General features: G+C 41.7%; 1 protein-coding gene across 2 annotated transcripts in view; it reads left to right on the top strand.

The window, feature by feature from the left end:
- Positions 1 to 18712, top strand: part of ST8SIA6 (ST8 alpha-N-acetyl-neuraminide alpha-2,8-sialyltransferase 6) — a 146891-nt gene that overhangs the window by 72070 nt on the left and 56109 nt on the right. The window contains exons 3-4 of one of the 2 annotated variants that reach the window (XM_088844420.1): positions 16094 to 16183; positions 17299 to 17391. In XM_088844420.1, the coding sequence (XP_088700546.1) occupies positions 16094 to 16183; positions 17299 to 17391 (183 nt within the window). The remainder of the gene's footprint in view (positions 1 to 16093; positions 16184 to 17298; positions 17392 to 18712) is intronic. The other variant, XM_055424548.2, reaches the window with a different exon arrangement.

The following is an 18712-nucleotide window of genomic DNA, read 5'->3' on the forward strand; positions in this document are numbered from 1 at the left end:
TGTAGGAGGGTTCCCTTAGTTTATAGTTTCTTCATCATTGCTTTACACAACATGGGTCATAGAAAAAAATCTTTGTTGACAGCAAGATTCTTGTGAGGTTTCTGTTGACTGAATGAAGTAGTCCTCTCTGTGCATTTCAGAATTTCAAAAATCATCATTATTCTGTGGTAGGGCCTTCTGCCTCATTTCACATTTACAAAATTGCCACAGTGAGATAAGACATTCCACTTACTATTTTTATTTTATTATGACATATATTCTCATCATTTTATTTCATATTTCAGGTGTCCTAAAATGTTTGGACATGATTTCTGAAAGATTTTTTGCATTGATTTTCATTTTGATGACACTAACCTGAATTCTACAAGTAAACCCAAACAGCCTTTATAAGATCTACCAGTTTTGAATAGATCAGTAAATTAGGATTTTGCTCACTGTTCAGATGTGTTCAGTGACTCACCTTTTGAGTATTTATGTTTAGATAACATATAATTCCCTGGAGCCTTCACACTAATTGGGATCTTCTCCATATTGGCACCCAGTCTCGCCATCACTTTCCATTGCTTCAAATTTTGCTTGCTCTGCTGATCAGAAACCATTGTACCACTCTATTAAACTTTGTTCATTTTGTTATTTTAAAGAGGATTCCATTACATTATCTACATGAGGTCCCCAGTTTTTGAACTTAATGTTACCAAACCGAACTTGGGTCTGCTCACCTGCCATGCAGCAAAACCCATCTACTGACACCAGATCATTCTGAAGGAACATACAGCGTTTATTCCAGGGCCAAGTAAGGAATATGGACAGCTAATGGTCAAAAGACCCAAACTCTCTGATGGCTTTCAGGGAAGGGTTTTTACAAGGCAAAATTAGGGGGGTGGGCTGCAGGATGCATGACTTCGGATTGGTTGATGGTAAAGTAACAGGTGATGTTTCTGGAATCTTAGTCATCAACTTTCTGGCTCTCGCCAGTCTGAAGTCTACATGCTTGTGTCAGCATATAGTCAGCATCCTCCACCTGGGTTGGGGAGGGGTTTTGTTTCCTGAAGAACCACACAAAGTTGTGTCAGACTGTTATGCATATCCATTTAGGAGGAATCATGACTCTGTTTTATCAGTGAACTCGTGTCATGACTTTTCTTGTTAAACTGCTTTTCCTTTGTCTCTATTTTCCCTCACTTCCCTAATTAGTAACTGCTTTAGCCTGATCTTTGAAACTCAGGAAGGCTTAGGAGACAAAAGCCTTTTTCTACAAACCAGAAATGGGGAGGTGGGGCAAGGAAGGGCTTTTGTACTGGAAGGGCTCCACAGAGTCCTGCTTGGTTTCACTAATGCTTTCCTGAAAATAAGCATGAAATATGAATATCTAAAAATGAACTATAGACTTAAAGGTTATAAGATTTTCGTTCCTTGATGACTAAACTTATTTCATAATGGTGATTGTGTTTCTAATATTTAAGGATTTTTAAATTCTCAAGTGCTATCCACTCCTATACAGACAGTACCAGAGACTAAATATGGAATGTGAAAGAGTTATTTTCTCAATAAAGGTCTTATCTCAAAACTCATTTCTCCAACTCTTTTTTGAAGAGATACTTAGTTGACAGAGCAGAAGATTTAAGAGACAGGGGTTCAGTCCCTGGGTTGGGAAGATACCCTGAAGGAGGAAATGGCAACCCACTCCAATAGTCTTGCCCAGAGAATCACATGGACAGAGGAGCCTGATGGGCTGCAGTCCATAGGTCACAAAGAGTCAGACACAACTGAAGTTACTTAGCCTAGGATTAGTTGACAGAGGAATATTTTGGGACAGAGAATTTCTTGATTGGAGGTGCATAGCAGATATGGACATTTAAATATGGATTTTAACAAACATTTTAGAGACATTTCCAACACATGTCTGTTGGCCTTTTTTTAGAAGAGACTGCATCCTCCAAAGGAGAAGGCAATGGCAAGCCACTCCAGTACTATTGCCTAGAAAATCCCATGGATGGAGGAGCCTGGTAGGCTGCAGTCCGTGGGGTCGCTAAGGGTCAGACACGACTGAGCGACTTCACTTTCACTTTTCACTTTCCACTTTCACACATTGGAGAAGGAAATGGCAACCCACTCCAGTGTTCTTGCCTGGAGAATCCCAGGGACGGGGGAGCCTGGTGGGCTTCCGTCTATGGGGTCACACAGAGTCGGACACGACTGAAGTGACTTAGCAGCAGCAGCAGCAGCAGCAGCATCCTCCAAACATCATCCAATCTTCTTGAATAATGCCCATTGGAGGGCTGTGTTTGTTGGGCTGGTTAAGCCTGAGTAGAGGTGTTAGGGATTATTGGCTGTGTGCTGTCTAGCAGGGCTCCCAGGAGGATGAACCCTGGGTCTGTCTCAGGAATGCTATTATGTTAAATGTTCTCAGTATCCTACATCTCGTTTTACAGTATTTCCTTGGTCAAGAGCTTCAGATGAAAAAGGAAAAGGTAAAAAAAAACCTCTTATTTAGAGACACGGTAACCTAGTCATTTTACTCTTGTAGTTTTTCCAGTTGTTTCATTGTTTTTCCCTGTTTGTGCTTCTGGCCATAAGTCAGGCCCAACATTACTTTCTTTTAAAAAATATGTATTTATTATTTTTTAATTTTTGGCTGTACTGGACCTTTGTTGCTGTGCATAGGCTTTCTCCAGTTGCAGAGAATGGGGGCTTCTCTTATTGCAATATACAAGCACTAGAGCACAGGTTCAGTAATTATGGTGCACAGGCTTAGTTGCCCTACAGCATGCAGTACCTTTCTGGATCAGGGATCCACATCCCCTGCATTGGCAAGTGGTTTCTTAACCACTGGACCATCAAGGAAGTCCAGGCCCACATTTCTTATAAATCTTACTCAGGGCAGATGAACTTGATCCAGGAGGCTTATAAAACTTTGTCCCTCAAAGTGTGATCCTCAGTCTAGCAAGTTGGCATCACCTGGGAGCTGGTTAGAAATGCAGACTATTAGGACCCTTTCCAGACTGCTGAACCAGATTCTTCATTGTAGTAAATTTCCCTGGTGATTCATGGCCACGTTACAATTTGAGAGGCGCTACTTCAGGAGGCATTCATGACCTTGACAGCCACCTAGAGAACTCCTGCTGAGTACTGCGTAAGTGGGTTCTCTGTTCCAGTCACTGTGCTGAGCATTTTTATACATTATTATTAAAAACTTTGCATCAAATCTGTTAAAGAGATAGCATTACCCCCATTTTACACACAAAGCTGAAAGCACAGAGGAGTTAAATAGTTTCTAAGTGTCTAGTGTGTAGCAGAGCAGGCATCTGAACTGTTTGCCACCAAAGTTTGTCCTCTTTATCAGGGTAATGTTTATTCAGTTGGCAGGTGCTTTCAGCACACTCATTCAGAGTGTTAAAATAGTAAAATCATGTCTTTCATACAGATATGAAAATGAACACTTTTTAAAGATTTTATTTAACTCATCAGTGAGGAAGCTGGTAATGTGTTACAGCCAGTCCAAAGGAGCAGACACGATTATAGATCAGGAATATGGAGATGAACAGGCCAAGGGAGGCAAAACAGATTTTTCCACTGTAGGGGAGTGTTGTCTCTCCACTGGACAGAACTCATTTGCATGCCCGTAGACAAGAATTGCTTTGTGTTGCTAGCTCTTAACTTCACTACATAGAATTGCAAAATAACTCTATTAAAGAAAAAAATATTCATGACCCTTGTTAAGATGGTGAGGAAAACTTTTTCCAGTCCGGCTGCAATGGGTGTAGGGACTCCTGCAATGGAGATTTACCATAGAGGAGAGAGACTGGACTGAACTCTGAATCCAACAAGAAAGTATGGGGGTTTATAGCCTAGGAGCAGGTGGGGATCAGAGGAGGAAGCATCAGGGGTAAGGGATGATTCTTGCCAAACCAGCCTGATAGGAGTCTTGCTGGAGGCAGTCTGTGGTGACTGAACTGGGACGTGGTGGAGGATGAGGAATTTGATCAGATATCAAGGTTCATCACCCATGGAGGATGGGGGAATTCTAGATAAGCTGTCAGCAGCATTCTTATTAAAATTGGTCTCTTAAGGACATGCCCATGAATGGGTCCTAGTTGAAAACGGGGAGCTTGACTAGAGTTAGGTCAAGGAGAGACTATTTGTCAGTTCCTGTAGACTCAGAATCCCGAAATCTGAAGTGAGTGCTGTAGACCAGAGGTCCCCAACTTTTTTGACACCAGGGACGGGTTTCACGGAAGACAGTTTTTCCATGGACTGAGGGTGGGGAGGGGATGGTCTTGGGATGATTCAAGTGCATTACATTTATTGTGCGTTTTGTTTCTATTATTATATCAGCTCCAACTCAGATCATGAGGCATTAGGGCCCGAAGATTGGGGACTCCTGCTGTAGGCAATGAACAGCTCACCACTGAAAAACAAATTTTTCACTAAAAGTGGAGGTGGAATAGAATAGTAGCTACAAACACAGACATGCACTGTGTGGGTTCAAAACTCTACTCCAAATCTAACTAACAGAGTAACTTTATGTAGTATGTTCTTTCCTCTTCCAGTGCCTTATTTCTATTCTGTATAAAATGGCACAGTCCCTACCATGTATATTCATTGTGAGGAGTATGTGACACATGTAAACATGTAGTTTACAACAATACAAAGCACCTCATGACTGTCCAGTGGATGTTGCTGTCATCACCTTCATGCTTCACCAGAAAAGCAGATCAGAATTTTTACATCAAGGAATAATGTGGATATTTGTATCAAAAATATACTCAGTTTTTAAATTCTTTCCATTTGCTGAGATCAAGCATTCCACTTTGTTTTTGTTCAGTTGATAAGTTATGGCCTACTCTTTGTGATCCCATGGACTGCAGCACACCAGGCTTCCCTCTCCATCACTATCTCCCAGAGCTTGCTTCAAACTCATGCCCATTGAGTCGGGGATGCTATCTAACCATCTCATCTTCTGTTGCTCCATCACCCCTTCTCCTCCTGCCCTCAATCTTTCCCAACATCAGGGTCTTTTCCAGTGAGTCAGCTCTTCGCATCAGGTGACCAAAATATTGGAGCTTCAGCCTCAGCCTCAGTCCTTTCAATGAATATTCAGGGTTGATTCCCTTTAGGATTGACTGGTTTGATCTTGCAGTCCACGGGACTTGCAAGAGTCTTCTCCAGCACCACAGTTCAAAAGCATCAATTTTTCAGCACTTAGCCTTCTTTATGGTCCAACTTTCATATCCATACACAACTACAGGAAAAACCATAGCTTTGACTATATGGACCTTTGTCGGCAAAATGATGTCTCTACTTTTTTAATACACTGTCTAGGTTTGTTATAGCTTTTCTTCTAAGGAGCAAACATCTTTTAATTTCATGACTGCAGTCACTGTCTGCCATGCTGGAGCCCAAGAAAATAACATTTGTCACTGTTTCCATATTTTTCCCCATCTATTTGCCATGAAGTGATGGAACTGGATGCCATGACTTAGTCTTTTTAATGTTGAGTCTTAAACCAGCTTTTTCACTCTCCTCTTGCACCTTCATCAAAAAGCCCTTTAGTTTCTCTATACTTTTTGCCATTAATGTAGTATCATATGCATATCTGACGTTATTGATATTTCTCCCAGGAATCTTGATTCCAGTTTGTGATTCATCCTTCTGGCATTTCACATGATGTACTCTGCATAAAAGTTAAATAAGCAGGGTGACAATATACGCCTTGATGTACTCCTTTCCCAATTTTGAACTAGTCCATTTTTCCATATCTGGTTCTAAGTGTTGCTTCTTGACCCACATACAGGTTCCTCAGGAAGCAGGTAAGGTGGTCGGCTATTCCCATCTCATTAAGAATTTTCCACAGTTTGTTGTGATCCACACAGTAAAAGCCTTTAGCATAGTCAGTGAAGCAAAAGTAGACATTTTTGTGGAATTCCCTTGCTTTTTCTATGATCCAGTGGATGTTGGCAACTTTATCTCTGGTTCATGTGCCTTTTCGAAATCCAGCTTGTACATCTGGAAGTTCTCGGTTCACATACTGTTGAAGCCTAGCTTGAAGGATTTTGAACATGACCCTGCTATCATGTGAAATGAGTGCAGCTGTACAGTCGTTTGAACATTCTTTGGCATTGCCCTTCTTTGGGATTGAAATGCAAATGGAACTTTTCCAGTCCTGTGGCCACTTCTGAGTTTTCCATATTTGCTGGCATATTGAAAGAGGTTATCCACAGATCAGAGATGTACATTGGTCTAGAAGATAAAATTTCATATCAGTTATTATAATTAGAGATAAAGCAAGTAACAATCACATAATATTTCAAAGAAAGGGAATTAGTGTTAATAAAAAATCCAGTCTTTAATAACAAACAACATAGGACAAGACATTGAAATGCCTTTCATTAAAAATAAAATACTCAGTTTATCCAGCGTTTTCAAATCCAAAGCAGATTAAAGAGAGGTCAGAATAATCTTGGTTAGATCAAGTAAGAAAATATTGTTGGAGCTAGGCTTTGGAAGACTTAGAAGAAGCACTTCCCTGAGAGCCTTTCTGCCCTGACTCTGCTTTCTTGAGTTGATTTCAAGCCCCCGAGGATCTCACAATTAGGGACACGACTGAGCGACTGAACTGAGCTGAACTGGAAAGGAGACACACAATGATCCAGTGGCAGTCATTTGTCTTCTTTCATTTATTCCCAATCTACTCCTACTTTATTTCACCTCTACTTTGACCCTCCTCTTACTCATCTAAATTTGAAACTGTAATCAGTCTCCATATCAGATTCTTCCTCTTGGTTACCCTTGCTTCAACCTGCGTATAGGTAAGGTGGTTCTCCCTGCATGTCTTGGAGGACTTAACACCTAAACTGGGTCAACCTGTTCCCCTCGGGCAAGCTGTGGAGTGAGTACGGGGAGATTGCAATTCAGAAGGAGTGAAAGTCTTTTAGGCTCATTTCTCTCAATCCTTCCTTTAATTTTATAATGGTGGGCACTGGTGCTGTTAGTGGTTTGGGAACATTGTGTGCTTCAGTGAATATGCTGGTGTTGTTCACATCACACATCTCTTGAGTTATCTGATGCTAATCCTCCTGGAAACAGTTTTACAACTCTGTAAGATGCAGTTACTTCAGAGCAACACAAAACAATTCTTTTACATAAATATGCAAATTGTGTCCAATCTGGTAGAGGTCCAGTGGACTTTGTTTGTACATTCATCTCAATATTCCTAATCTGTAAGTCTGTCTGTGGCTTCTCCTTTGAACCTATTCCTTCATGAGAAATAAAATAACATCTGTAATGTGTGTTCATTTTATATATGTAGATTTATGATTGTCCATCTCTGAAAACTATCTTTCAACAGTGGTGGAGGGCCAGACTACATTAGAGTAACAGATTTAGTAGCAGAGCTAATTAATAAATCTTTATCAAAGGTTACCAAAAACAGGTAAAAATTAAGGTGAAAAACCAAGTTAGCAGAGATTATTCGCAGAAATTTCTGCAAGTGAAGGTGGCTGCAGTGTTCCTGTATAAGGAAGTAGTCATTTTTTAAGCAGTTCTTATATTTTGAATTAAATGACATCCACCAAAATACAGATTCAAGGTTTCTTGAAACTAACATGATGGTGGAAAATAGCCAGCATCCATTCTGAAGACCCAGCATGGTAAGCATGTGCTTGCTTGTCTGTCTTCCTCACCAGACTCTTTGCTCCAGGGAAGCAGGCTGGTGGTCTTGTCCACTGTCCTTTCTCCTGTAGTCACTGTTCTCTGTGGCAGAGACACCTGGTGAGTGACTGAACAGAGGTTGGCCAGGTTCTGCTGCTATGTTTATAGGCACCAAAACTTGATTTTTTTCAGTTTTTGTGTTTGATTGCTATTTCAAAGACAGACTTGTGTTCACCAAACTTGTAAGAGGGTGATATATAAACCAGAATATTAATTTATCAATTAAAGAGAGTAATTAAACTCTCCCATTAGACTGGAATGTTTGCCTTTGTCTCTCAGGGAAATTACATGGCAGGGGTACACATGATAATCAGGTGATTGCTTGATGAACTTGAAGTGAGCACAGTTGGCCACTGTCCCCTCTGTCCTGGAGCTGACAGGCCAGCTGTCACACCAGTCTACAGAGTGATTTCAGCTGGTGGTCTGGATGCACTCATGGCTCATCAGCTCCTCTTCCTAGGAACAGGGAGGGAGCATGTAAGATCTGTAAATAGGAGAATTCCTGTGCTTTGGGCTTTCCATTTTAAGGCTGTATTTCTAATCTGTTAAGATATTCTTTCTTCAGAGAGACTAAAATTGATTTGGTTTTAAGCTTTTCAGTAGATTCACAGTTCAGTTTAGCCCCATTTCTGGGCACTGTAAATAGAATTTGGATTCTTTTTTTTTTTTTCTTTTTAATATTTATTTATTTGGTTGTGCTAGGTCTTAGTTTCAGCATGAGGGATCTTTTAGTTTCAGCTTATGAACTCTTGAGTTGGGGCATGTGGGATCTAGTTCCCTGAACAGGAATCAAACTGGGTCCCCCCTGCATTGGAAGTGTAGAGTCTCAACCATGGACCACCAGAGAAGTCCCCAGAATTTGAAGGTTCTTGAAACTCATTGGTGACTTATAAAGAAATCATTCTTTGGGATGTTTCATTTGTCCAGGGGACTGATTGCATTAATTAAAAGTCATTAACTCTGTTTTGCAGGTCCTTGTGGATACCCCTTAAATAATGGTGACATTACTTTATAGTGATTGAATCACTTGTTCAGTTAAGAGATAGTCTTTGCCTTATCAGAGCCTTAATTATTATTAGTTTTCAGGAGCCATTGTAGTTTCTAAGATTCTTGCTGCTATTTTGTGAAATCTTGCCAGTTGGTTTTCAAGTCTGACTTATGAAGATAGAATTTCTAAAAAGCAGATCAGCCACATCGATAACGATAGCAGAAATACTTATTTTTGTGTATCTCTCCCTCAATCTTATTAAAGATTTTTTTTCTCCATGACATACTGAAATGATGAAAATGTGCCTGAAGGCTAGGTTGTGCCAGTACCAAACAAATAAATATTCTAATTAAATAATAAAAGCAGTCAGAATACATAATGTAAGACTTGCAAGGAACGGAGAAAGAGAAATTTGTACCAGTTAATGCTTAGCAAGCTGTCAGGAAGAGATGAGACTGGAATCACAGCCAGGGACCAAGTCCTGGATGGCTCTGTGTGTCCAGCTACGGGGCATGTCCAGAGGCTGATGGGTCCCTGGCAGAGGTTCGGGCAGGAAATGACAGTTCAGATGTGAGTGCGAGACCACTCACCCTGGGGGCCATGAGGACAGAGCAGAAGGGAAAGAGGTTGGTTGAGATACTTGGAGAAAACAGGCAGGCTGAGAAAACAGGAGATCTGGAGAGAGCCCTGGAGGGTTCTGTAACTAGGTGCCAATCAGTTGTTTTAAAATAGCAAGTGGGAAAGGAAGAACCATGGGAGACACCAACACCTATGGGCTGGTCCAAGAAAGAGCCTGCCAGAGAACCCTGATCAGCAATCAGAGGTCAAAGAACAAGCAGAAAGGACTGTGGTGGGAACCCGCTGCCCAGTGAGTGGTCAGCCATTCAGATGCTAATGGGAGGTTAAGTAAGAGACCTCAGATCTCCCCTGGGTTTGGTGATGCTTTCCAAGAATGGTTGAATGGATTTGTAGGAAAAGCAGAGAAACAATTAGTCGGTTGAAATCTGAAGGAGAAGCAAGGCAACAGGTAGAGGAGAAGAGCAGAATGAGTTGTTTTGTTTTTGACTTTGAGAAGGGAGAGAACTGAACCTGGGGAGGAGACGACAGTAGAAGGGAAAGGGCAAAGGTTCAGAAAAGAAGAAAATGAAGGGAGGGGCTTGGATCATTGAGGAGACAGGAAGGGATGGAATAGCAGGCAGATTCTGCTTTTGTAAGAGGAGAGATACTTCTTCTTCTGAGATGGAAAGTAATGGCTTATAGCTAACCATCGAGTCTCACCTGGCAGCATCTTTTTTCCTGAAATAGAAAACGTGATTATAGCAGTTAGAAAAGCCCAGAATGGTGAAGGTAGCACAGCAGTGAATGTGTAGGTTAGCCATCGAGGGAAATGGAAGAGGGAGGGAGGTGGCCTCTCGGAATAGAAGGCACCAAAAGTCTAGTGTATTGGATACCATAGATTTATCAGAACACCAACCCACCTACCCATGTGATTTTGTTCCCAGCAGTCTTAGCCAGGCAGGTATAGGAATGCATTAGGCCAGAGGCTGCATTGCTGCATTATGGCATATTTGCAAGGTGGATGCCACGGAATGTTGAAGGGGCAGGAACTTGGGCATGCTAGCTTGTTGCCAGATGCTGTTCATGCTACAAAAGAGTGAACAAGCAATCTTGTTTAGTGATGTGCAGGCAGAGATTGTGGTCTTATAATGGAGCATTTGATGAGGCTTTGGCCAGGCGGCTAGAGCCATCTCAGCCCTCTAGTCTGGGAGACTTCAACACTCACTTTGCTTATCAGGTTCTAACAGATCTCCAGGAGGATGACCACCGTCCCTCCATGACTTGTCCTGGGAGATGCTCTCCACTGTGTATCTGGCAGATTGTATATAGGCTAATTCTTTTCTCTTTTGTAGAGAACTGATGTGGGGAGGGGGTAGGAGAAGGGGAAATGGGATGAATTAAGAGATTGGGATTGATGTATGTGCACTGCCATATGAAAATAGATGGTGGGAAGCTGCTGTATAGCACAGGGAGCTCAGCTATGTGCTCTGTGATGACATAGATCTATGGTAGTGTGGGGTGAGAGGGAGGTGCAAGAGGGAGAGGATATATGGACTAACAACATTGTAAAGCAACTATGTGCCAATAAAAAATAAAATAACAAATAATAAAAAAGAAGTTCTCAAAAGGAGCTTTCACCAGCAAGTTGAAATAAAAAAAAGACAACTATCAGAGTTGGCAGAAACAAAATTCTTATTTTGAACCCATGAGAGTCTGGCCCCAGAAGTTTTGGCTCTTACAGTTTATCTGGTGGCCTTGCTGGCCCCTGTGCTTTTTCTTTCCTAGACCCAATTACTCAGACCATCAGCTTGAGTTAGTTTGGGGTTGGGGTCCCTTTCTGGTCATATCCCAGACTTCTACCTAACTGTGAGCTCTTCTGGCAGCAGGCTTTGACGTGCTTTCTCTGTTGCTTCCTCTGTCATTTCAAGATCTCCCTGACGTTCAGTCTTTTTGGATGGGTCTTTCCAACTTGATCCCTAGTCATCCTTGCTCAGGTTACAAGTCAGCTCACACGTGTCTTGGAGCCGTTTCATCTTCTGCCACATTGTTTGTGATTCCAGGTCTTTAATTCCTGCTTTTAGCTCGATGAATTTCTCTTTGTCCCCTTTGCCTTGTCTGAGAGATGTCCCCAGATCAGAAGTTAAGGAGGATTTTTTTCTAATAAATTCATCTTGGTGGATGCCAATTTCTCAAATAGGATCTGTCCACGGGTCATGACCTCACTCAACTCAGACTGGGAAGGTTTCTTCTTTTCCTCTCTCAAGAGCAAGTAAGTCCCTTGCAGTTCTTCTCATGGGCTCTGATCCAAGGAACATCTGGTGGTAGTTGAGTCGCTAAGTCGTGTCCAGCTCTTTGCAATCCCAAGGATTATAGCCAGCCAGGCACCACTGCCCATGGGATTCTCCAGGCAAGAATCTGGTGTGGGTTGCCATTTCCTTCTCCAGGCAATCTTCCTGACCCAGGGATCGAACCCAGGTCTCCTGCATTGCAGGCAGTCTCTTTACTGACTGAGCCACCAGGGAACCGTGAACATCTAATTCTCACTTATTCCCACAACAGAGGACTGACGGTCTAGCCCTCTCTCTGGCACGTCTATTGCCTTCCACTTCTCTATGGATCCTGGCATCTCTTATGGAGTCAGGTCTTCAAGCATCTTAAAACATGGTGATTATATTGTCATCTTATATTTCTGTCACTTTGAATAACAACCATTGTTGAAAACATCATGAGCTGGGAGTCTTGACTAAGAGGCATTGAAAGGGGTTATATTGATCAGATGCCTAAAGTAGACAAACATTTGAAATTTAAGGGTTCTGCAGATTAGTATTTTAACGTGTTCCTCGGAAGGTTTTAATGGCATTAGATGAAAAGGAAGAAAACTAGGAATGAAAGGAAGAACAACTAGGAATTCAAAGGAAGAAAACTTTGAATGAAAAGGGGGCAGGATAGAAAGAGAGCGCAGAGAACTCAAGGGGCTTCCTTTCTGTTCCTTTGGCTGTGAAATGACTTCTGTGGGTGGGAGAGGTTACCACCACCTATAGCAACAACAGTTTGAGGAAACAACACGGCACGGCCTTTAGGAGAACAGGAATGCAGCATTTATTTAGTAACTTTCATATGTCAGCTGTTTTTATGCACATCCCATATAATCCCTTGTCTTAATCCGACTGAATGGACTGGGCAGCTTATAAATACCAGAAATTTATTTTTCATGCTTCTGGAGGCTGGAAGTCCAAAATCATAGCACCTGCAGATCTGGTGTCTAGAGAGCCCACTTCCTCAGTGACAACCATCCTCTCACTGTCATCTCACAAGGCAGAAGGGGACCAGGAAGCCCTCTTGGGCCAATTTTATCAGGGCACTAATCCCACTCATGAGGAACCCCCCATGATCTCATGACCTCCCAAAGCCCCACTTCCTAATGTCATCACCTTGGGGGCTGGGATTTCAACATATGAATTTTGAGGGAGACACAAACATTCAATCTGTAACATCCCTGTAAACTACTGAGTAAAGATCTGAACAAGGAAACTCCTGGATTCAAAGGCCAAGGTCAGAGAGTGGAACCCAGATTCAAGGCTGGCCCTGATGGCTGACACCTAAGGTCCCCCTTTCCCCTCTAACTTTACTCTTGCATCTCCACTTCAACCCAGATACCCTCATTTGCTTTCCATGGGCCTTCTGTGATTTCAGTTGGGCAAAGCTGTTTGGACTTTTTATTAACAAAGGTACTCACTGATTTAAGGGAAGTTCTATGACACTCAACTGTAATGATGCCTGCTTCTCTGTTTCATGATTCAGTCTTGCAAAGCCATCGTAATTCAAAGCACCGCTGGCTCAGTAATTCACTTCATTAATGGTGCTGCCTGAATAAAATACACAGCAAGTTAGAAATAAACAAGTCTTTGGAAAGTATGGTAATACGTTCAGGAAGTGCAGAAGGCGAGGCATGTAGCCAGAGGAAGGAAGTGGGAAGAAAACCTTATCAGATTAAAGAGGAGTTTTGTGAGCCCATAGGATGCTTATACATTGTCTTTTTAGACAAAGTTTCTGGAAGATTAATTATGACTCTCTCTTGTTTCTATCTTTACCTTGATACTGCCAGCTCCCTCACCTCCCATATCCAATTTATTATGAAGTCCTGTCAGTTTATGTCCAGAATAGATCTCAAACCTGTCAGCTTCTCTTCTTGCCCATGGATGGTGGCTGTGGGCTTCTGGTCCACTCTTGCACCTTGGTGATCTCTTCTTCCAGGCATGGAGGATGGTTGCCCTTTTCTGAAAACTGCTGTGAACTCAGGTCAGGCCAGTGGTTAGTTCTGGTCAGGCTGAAGCATTCAGATACAGAGTAAGACCTTCTAGCACTTTCTCCTTCTGCCACAGCAGTTACAGAGGCAGGTTGTTGAAAGTGCCCTGAGAGTGGAGTATGTGGTATTTATAGATCACATGGAGCACGGCTGCCCTAGAAAGCGACCCAGTGTCTAGTGGCCATTTCATGAGCAAGAAACGTCAGCAAGAGAAAAACAAGTATCATATATTAACGCATGTGTATGGAATCTAGAAAAATAGTACTGCTGAACCAATTTGCAGGGCAGAAATAGAAATGCAGATGAAGAGAATGGACTTGTGTACACAGCAGGGGAAGGAGAGGGTGGGACAAATTGAGAGAGTAGCATTAACATATATACACTATCATATGTAAAATAGCTAACTAGTGGGAAGCTGCTGTGTAGCACAAGCTGCTCAGCTTGGTGCTCTTTGATGACCTATAGGGGTGGGATGGGGCCTGTGGGAGGCTCAAGAGGGAGGAGATTATATGTATACATATAGCTGATTCACATTGTTGTTTGTTGTACAGCAGAAACTAACACAACGTTGTAAAGCAATTATGCCCATTAAAAAAAAATACATGGTAAAGGTTAAATAAATACTAGTATGTGCAAACAAAACAAACAAAAGAAAGAAACAGACTTTTGTGATGGAAAGCACCTGTTAGTGGGCAACCTCTGTGGTCACATCATAATCTGTTCCATCCCGTCTGGCAAAGCCAGGGGCTATTATCTCTCTCCTAGAGCCCCACAGAAGCCTCCTGACTTTCATCTTTTCTGTGGTCCTGTCTCCTCTTGTTTCATCTCTGAGTCAACTTCTTAAACCTCTTACATGAGACTACACATATCCATCTTTCCCCTGCCCATGTTATTAGGGTTCCTTCTAATCCTAGGGTTCACCAGGCCTGTGTGTCGTGGGCCCTGCTTCCTGCTCCAGACACCCTTAAACCTTTCAGTCTTGAGCTTCACTTGCCTCCTTAGTTCCACAAACATTCTGCAGCCTTTGCACATGCTTTCCTTTCTATCTGGAATATTCCCCAGCAGAGTAGCACCTTGGATTACTCTGGGGATCTCCACCCAAATGACACTTTCTCAGAGGCCCCCACAGGATGCAGGCAGCTCTGGTTACACTTCTCCATGGCATCCACTGTTGTTTTCAGGGTCCTGTCCACAGACCACAATTTTCTATTCATTCGTGTGGATTTGTTTGATACACTTTGTTCTCCTTAATTGGACAGGAAGCTCCGCTAGGGAAAGGGACTGTGTTCTGTGTTTTCCATCTCCATATCCTAAGCCTCCTGTGGCTGGTTCCTAACTCAGATTCTCAGCAAATACCTTCAGGATGATTAAATAGAATCATTAACAAGAAATCGGAGTTGTGTGCATATTTTTGACATATAGGGAGAGTGATGGTTGATATTTTTTGAGCTCTTACTATGGTAGGTATGGTAGGAAGTGCTTTTCTTTCCTTTTTTTAAAAAAATTATTTATTTATTTATTTGGTTTCACTGGGTCTTATTAATAGGGCTTTTCCGGTGGCTCAGATGGTAAAGAATCTGCCTGCAGTGCAGGAGACCCAGGTTCGATCCCTGGGTTTGAGGATCCCCTGGAGAAGGGAATGGCAACCCACTCCACTATTCTTGTGTAGAGAATCCCATGGACAGAGGAGCCTGGTGGGCTACAGTCCATAGGGTTGCAAAGAATGGAACACGACTGAACATCTTATTAAGAGTTGAGACACATGGGATCCAGTTCCCCGACCAGGAATGGAACCCAGCCTCGCTGCATTGGAAGCCTGGAGTCTTAACCACTGAACCAACAGGGAAGTCCCCCCAGTTGCTTTTCGTTGTTTCCTCTATCATGTATATATCATGACAATAACACTATAAGGTAAGGACTAGAGATGCAGAAACTGAGGTCTGAGTCAGCTAACTAGTAGCAAACGTGTGTCCACAGGGCTCATTAGGCAGCCCGACTCCATAACCTGTTTCCTTAACTTGCTTTTCTGATTTGGTTTGTCTCCAGCTCCAGTTTTTCCAAGCTCATACAACAATAACAACAGGCCCTTATATCACAGCTACTGTAATAATTAAAGGCCAGATTTATCTTGCCTTCTTTTTGAGAGAGAATTATTGAGCTCCTGTGTCTGCATGCTTCCTCCCAGAGACAACATCTATTTAAAAATAGTCTGTTTACACACACAATGATTAAAACTATTCAATAACTTGTTCAGTTATATACTAACCTCAAAATATGAAAAATTGAAAATATAGCCTTCCATGAGAGTTCCTTTCTGTTTGACTTTAACATGTCAGTGTATTAAAAAATTTAGACCTATCGTTAGAGGTGAAAATATCAATTTCCTTTTCCATAGAGAAATCCAATAATGGGATGAAAATTAGACTTCATCTGTGTACACTTTATCAATAAATTGATTTTTGTTAACCGTATCTCATAAGCTGTCCTTTTAAATCAATCTGTTTTTTTTAAAAATCTCTTTCATGTAACAGCACATATCTGAATGAGAAGTCCCTCCACCTGATGGAGAGATGCCAAAATCTGCAAGCGGGCTTGGAGACTTTATCTAACAGAACAGAAAAGTAAGTTCTACTCTTCGCATTTACTTTGATTTTAAAGTAAGCGTTTTGTGTCAAAAATGTTTCACAGCATCTTTTTGAAAAATTAGCCACTTGAAAATTTTTTTAATTAATTAGTTTTTGTCTGTGCTGTGTCTTTGTTGCTGCGAGTGCTTTTCTCTAGTTGTGGTATTCGGGCTTCTCGTTGAGGGGGCTTCTCTGGTTGTAGAGCACAGGCTTTAGGGCATGTGGGCTTCAGTAGCTGTGGTTCACAGGCTCGAGAGCACAGGCTCAGTAGTTGTGGCATACAGGCTTAGTTGCTCCATGGCATGTGGGATCTTCCTGGATCAGGGATCGAGCCTGTGTCTCATGCATTCGTAGGGAGATTCTTAACCACTGAGCCACCAGGGAAGACCCAAGCTCTTCATAGTCCCCTGATATTGTGCTTGAATTTTTCTGTATCCAGCCAGGCCTTTGGGAAAAGTGCCTTCTTTAAGCTTTTCTTATATGACTCAGTTTGAGCTGGCCACTGTTTTTGCTAAGACCCTTGCTTATGTTTTAGACTGGTCAGAACTAATACTTGTAAATGCTTCTTTTCTTAATTTTTTTAATACTTATTTTTATTCATTTATTTATTTATTTTGTTATGCTGGGTGTTAGTTGTGGCATGTGGAATCTAGTTCCCTGACCAGAAATCAAACCCAGGTGCGCCCTGCATTGGGAGCAAGGCTTCCCTGCTAGTCATTGGACCAGCAGGGAAGTCCCATGGAAATGCATTTTTTCTTGCACAATAAGTGCAATGAATTTTGAGGTGGACGTAAAGTAGCTCATTCATTGTAGATAGTGCTGCACATCTGTTCTGATCATGTTGGAGCCATTGTTTTCCTTGTTTGTTGGGCTCTTCCTTAGACTTTTCTAGAGGGACTCAAATTCCAAACCTCTTGCAGCACCCTCCATGCATCAGATCTGTGGCGCCACACCTTATGAATAGTAGAACTTGGAAAAATTGGTCCTTGCTCCCCCATTCCCTGTGACAAACTGTATTCCTTGCCTGACGTGGGAATCAGTGTGTAAAAGTTACAATGGACTATCTTCAACTCTCCCTCTGATGAACTATTCAATATTTTTGTTCCCCAAAGTGACAAAAGTGCTCAACATAATGATGATCCATTGCTGTACTTTGGAGCAACGCACTTGCTTCAACATGGCAGAGCGTTCTTTAATCATGGAAGGTGATTTGTTTACAACGCAGAGAATTTTTTTTTTTTTTTGGCCACACCCCACAGCATATGAGACTTTAGTTCCCTGACCAGGGCTGGAACCCATGCTTCCTGCATTAGAAGGCGGAGTCTTAACCACTGGACCACCAAGGAAGACCCCACTGCAAAGAATTTTACAACTATTTTATGGGCATCAACAAATATGGTTAACTGCAGTATGCTGATGAGATTGCCTGGGCATAGTTTGCTCTCTCACTTTTTTCCTATTGTTTTGGATTTGATGTTAAGACTTTTTGTCAGTTGTTGGTTAGGGGGATACCTTTCCATGATCTGCACAATTTTCAGCCAGTTCATATAATTAGCCTGCACCAGTATTCTGTTTGGCAAAAGTCTGGAGAAAGTAGGCACGAACTGCCCATTGGTATGAAAGTGTTATTTTGCTCATAGGAGACTAATTTGTTCAATAGTATTGTCTATTGTCAGGAATGGCACATTCTGCGACCAGCGCTGATACAGAGGTACAGGGGACAATTGGGAAAGCTATTCAGTGTGTGGTAATAAAAAGCAATTACGTTTTCTTAGAAATAATGATTTAGCTCTGTTTTTGTGATGGTCTGTTAAAGACTTAGAATCTCCTCTTTATTCAGCCAATTTTCCCCTTTCAGATGCTACAGTAGAATTTAGGAAGATGGTGTGAAAGTGGGAGGGAGCAGTGCTCTTTCTCCCACTGATCTTGACTACTTTTTTTAAAATTAATTAATTAATTTTAATTGGAGGATAATTACTTTACAATGTTGTGATGGGTTGCCATACATCAACATGACTCGGTTGACTACATTTTTGAGTGAAAGAAAGCTAATGTTTGGCATTAGGAAAACCATCGGGATTCTTTATTTTCCGTGTAAGGCTATGAGCTCCAGGACTGTGAGTTTGTGGTTCTGTCTGTGGTGCCTACCACAGGGCTCAGCAAATGTTTGTGGAATTAAACTAATAAATGAATATACTTCTTCGGTCTTCAAAGGATTTTTCTTCACCATCTCTAACTCTGTCCATAAACTTCAATTCCTTTTTGAAAACTATTTTTAACTTCTCTGGCTCTTTCTCTTTGAATCTGAAGTTTTCTATTTTTTCCTGCCTCATCCTTTGTCCTTGAATGTTTCTCTTGGTTTCTCCATCTCAATCCTTTTTACCAGGTGTCTCCTGGATAAAATATTATACCATATACCATACTAAAATGTTGCCTAGCCATCTTATCACTGCTAGCTTGCATTTTTCAGTATGGCAGAGATTATTTGTGATCTTTTCTGCTTACTTTTTAAAAAATCATAATTGT

Source organism: Moschus berezovskii, chromosome 15 (assembly GCF_049115385.1).
Source record: "Moschus berezovskii isolate FMDL1 chromosome 15, NW_MosBer_1.0, whole genome shotgun sequence".
NCBI lineage: Eukaryota > Metazoa > Chordata > Mammalia > Artiodactyla > Moschidae > Moschus > Moschus berezovskii.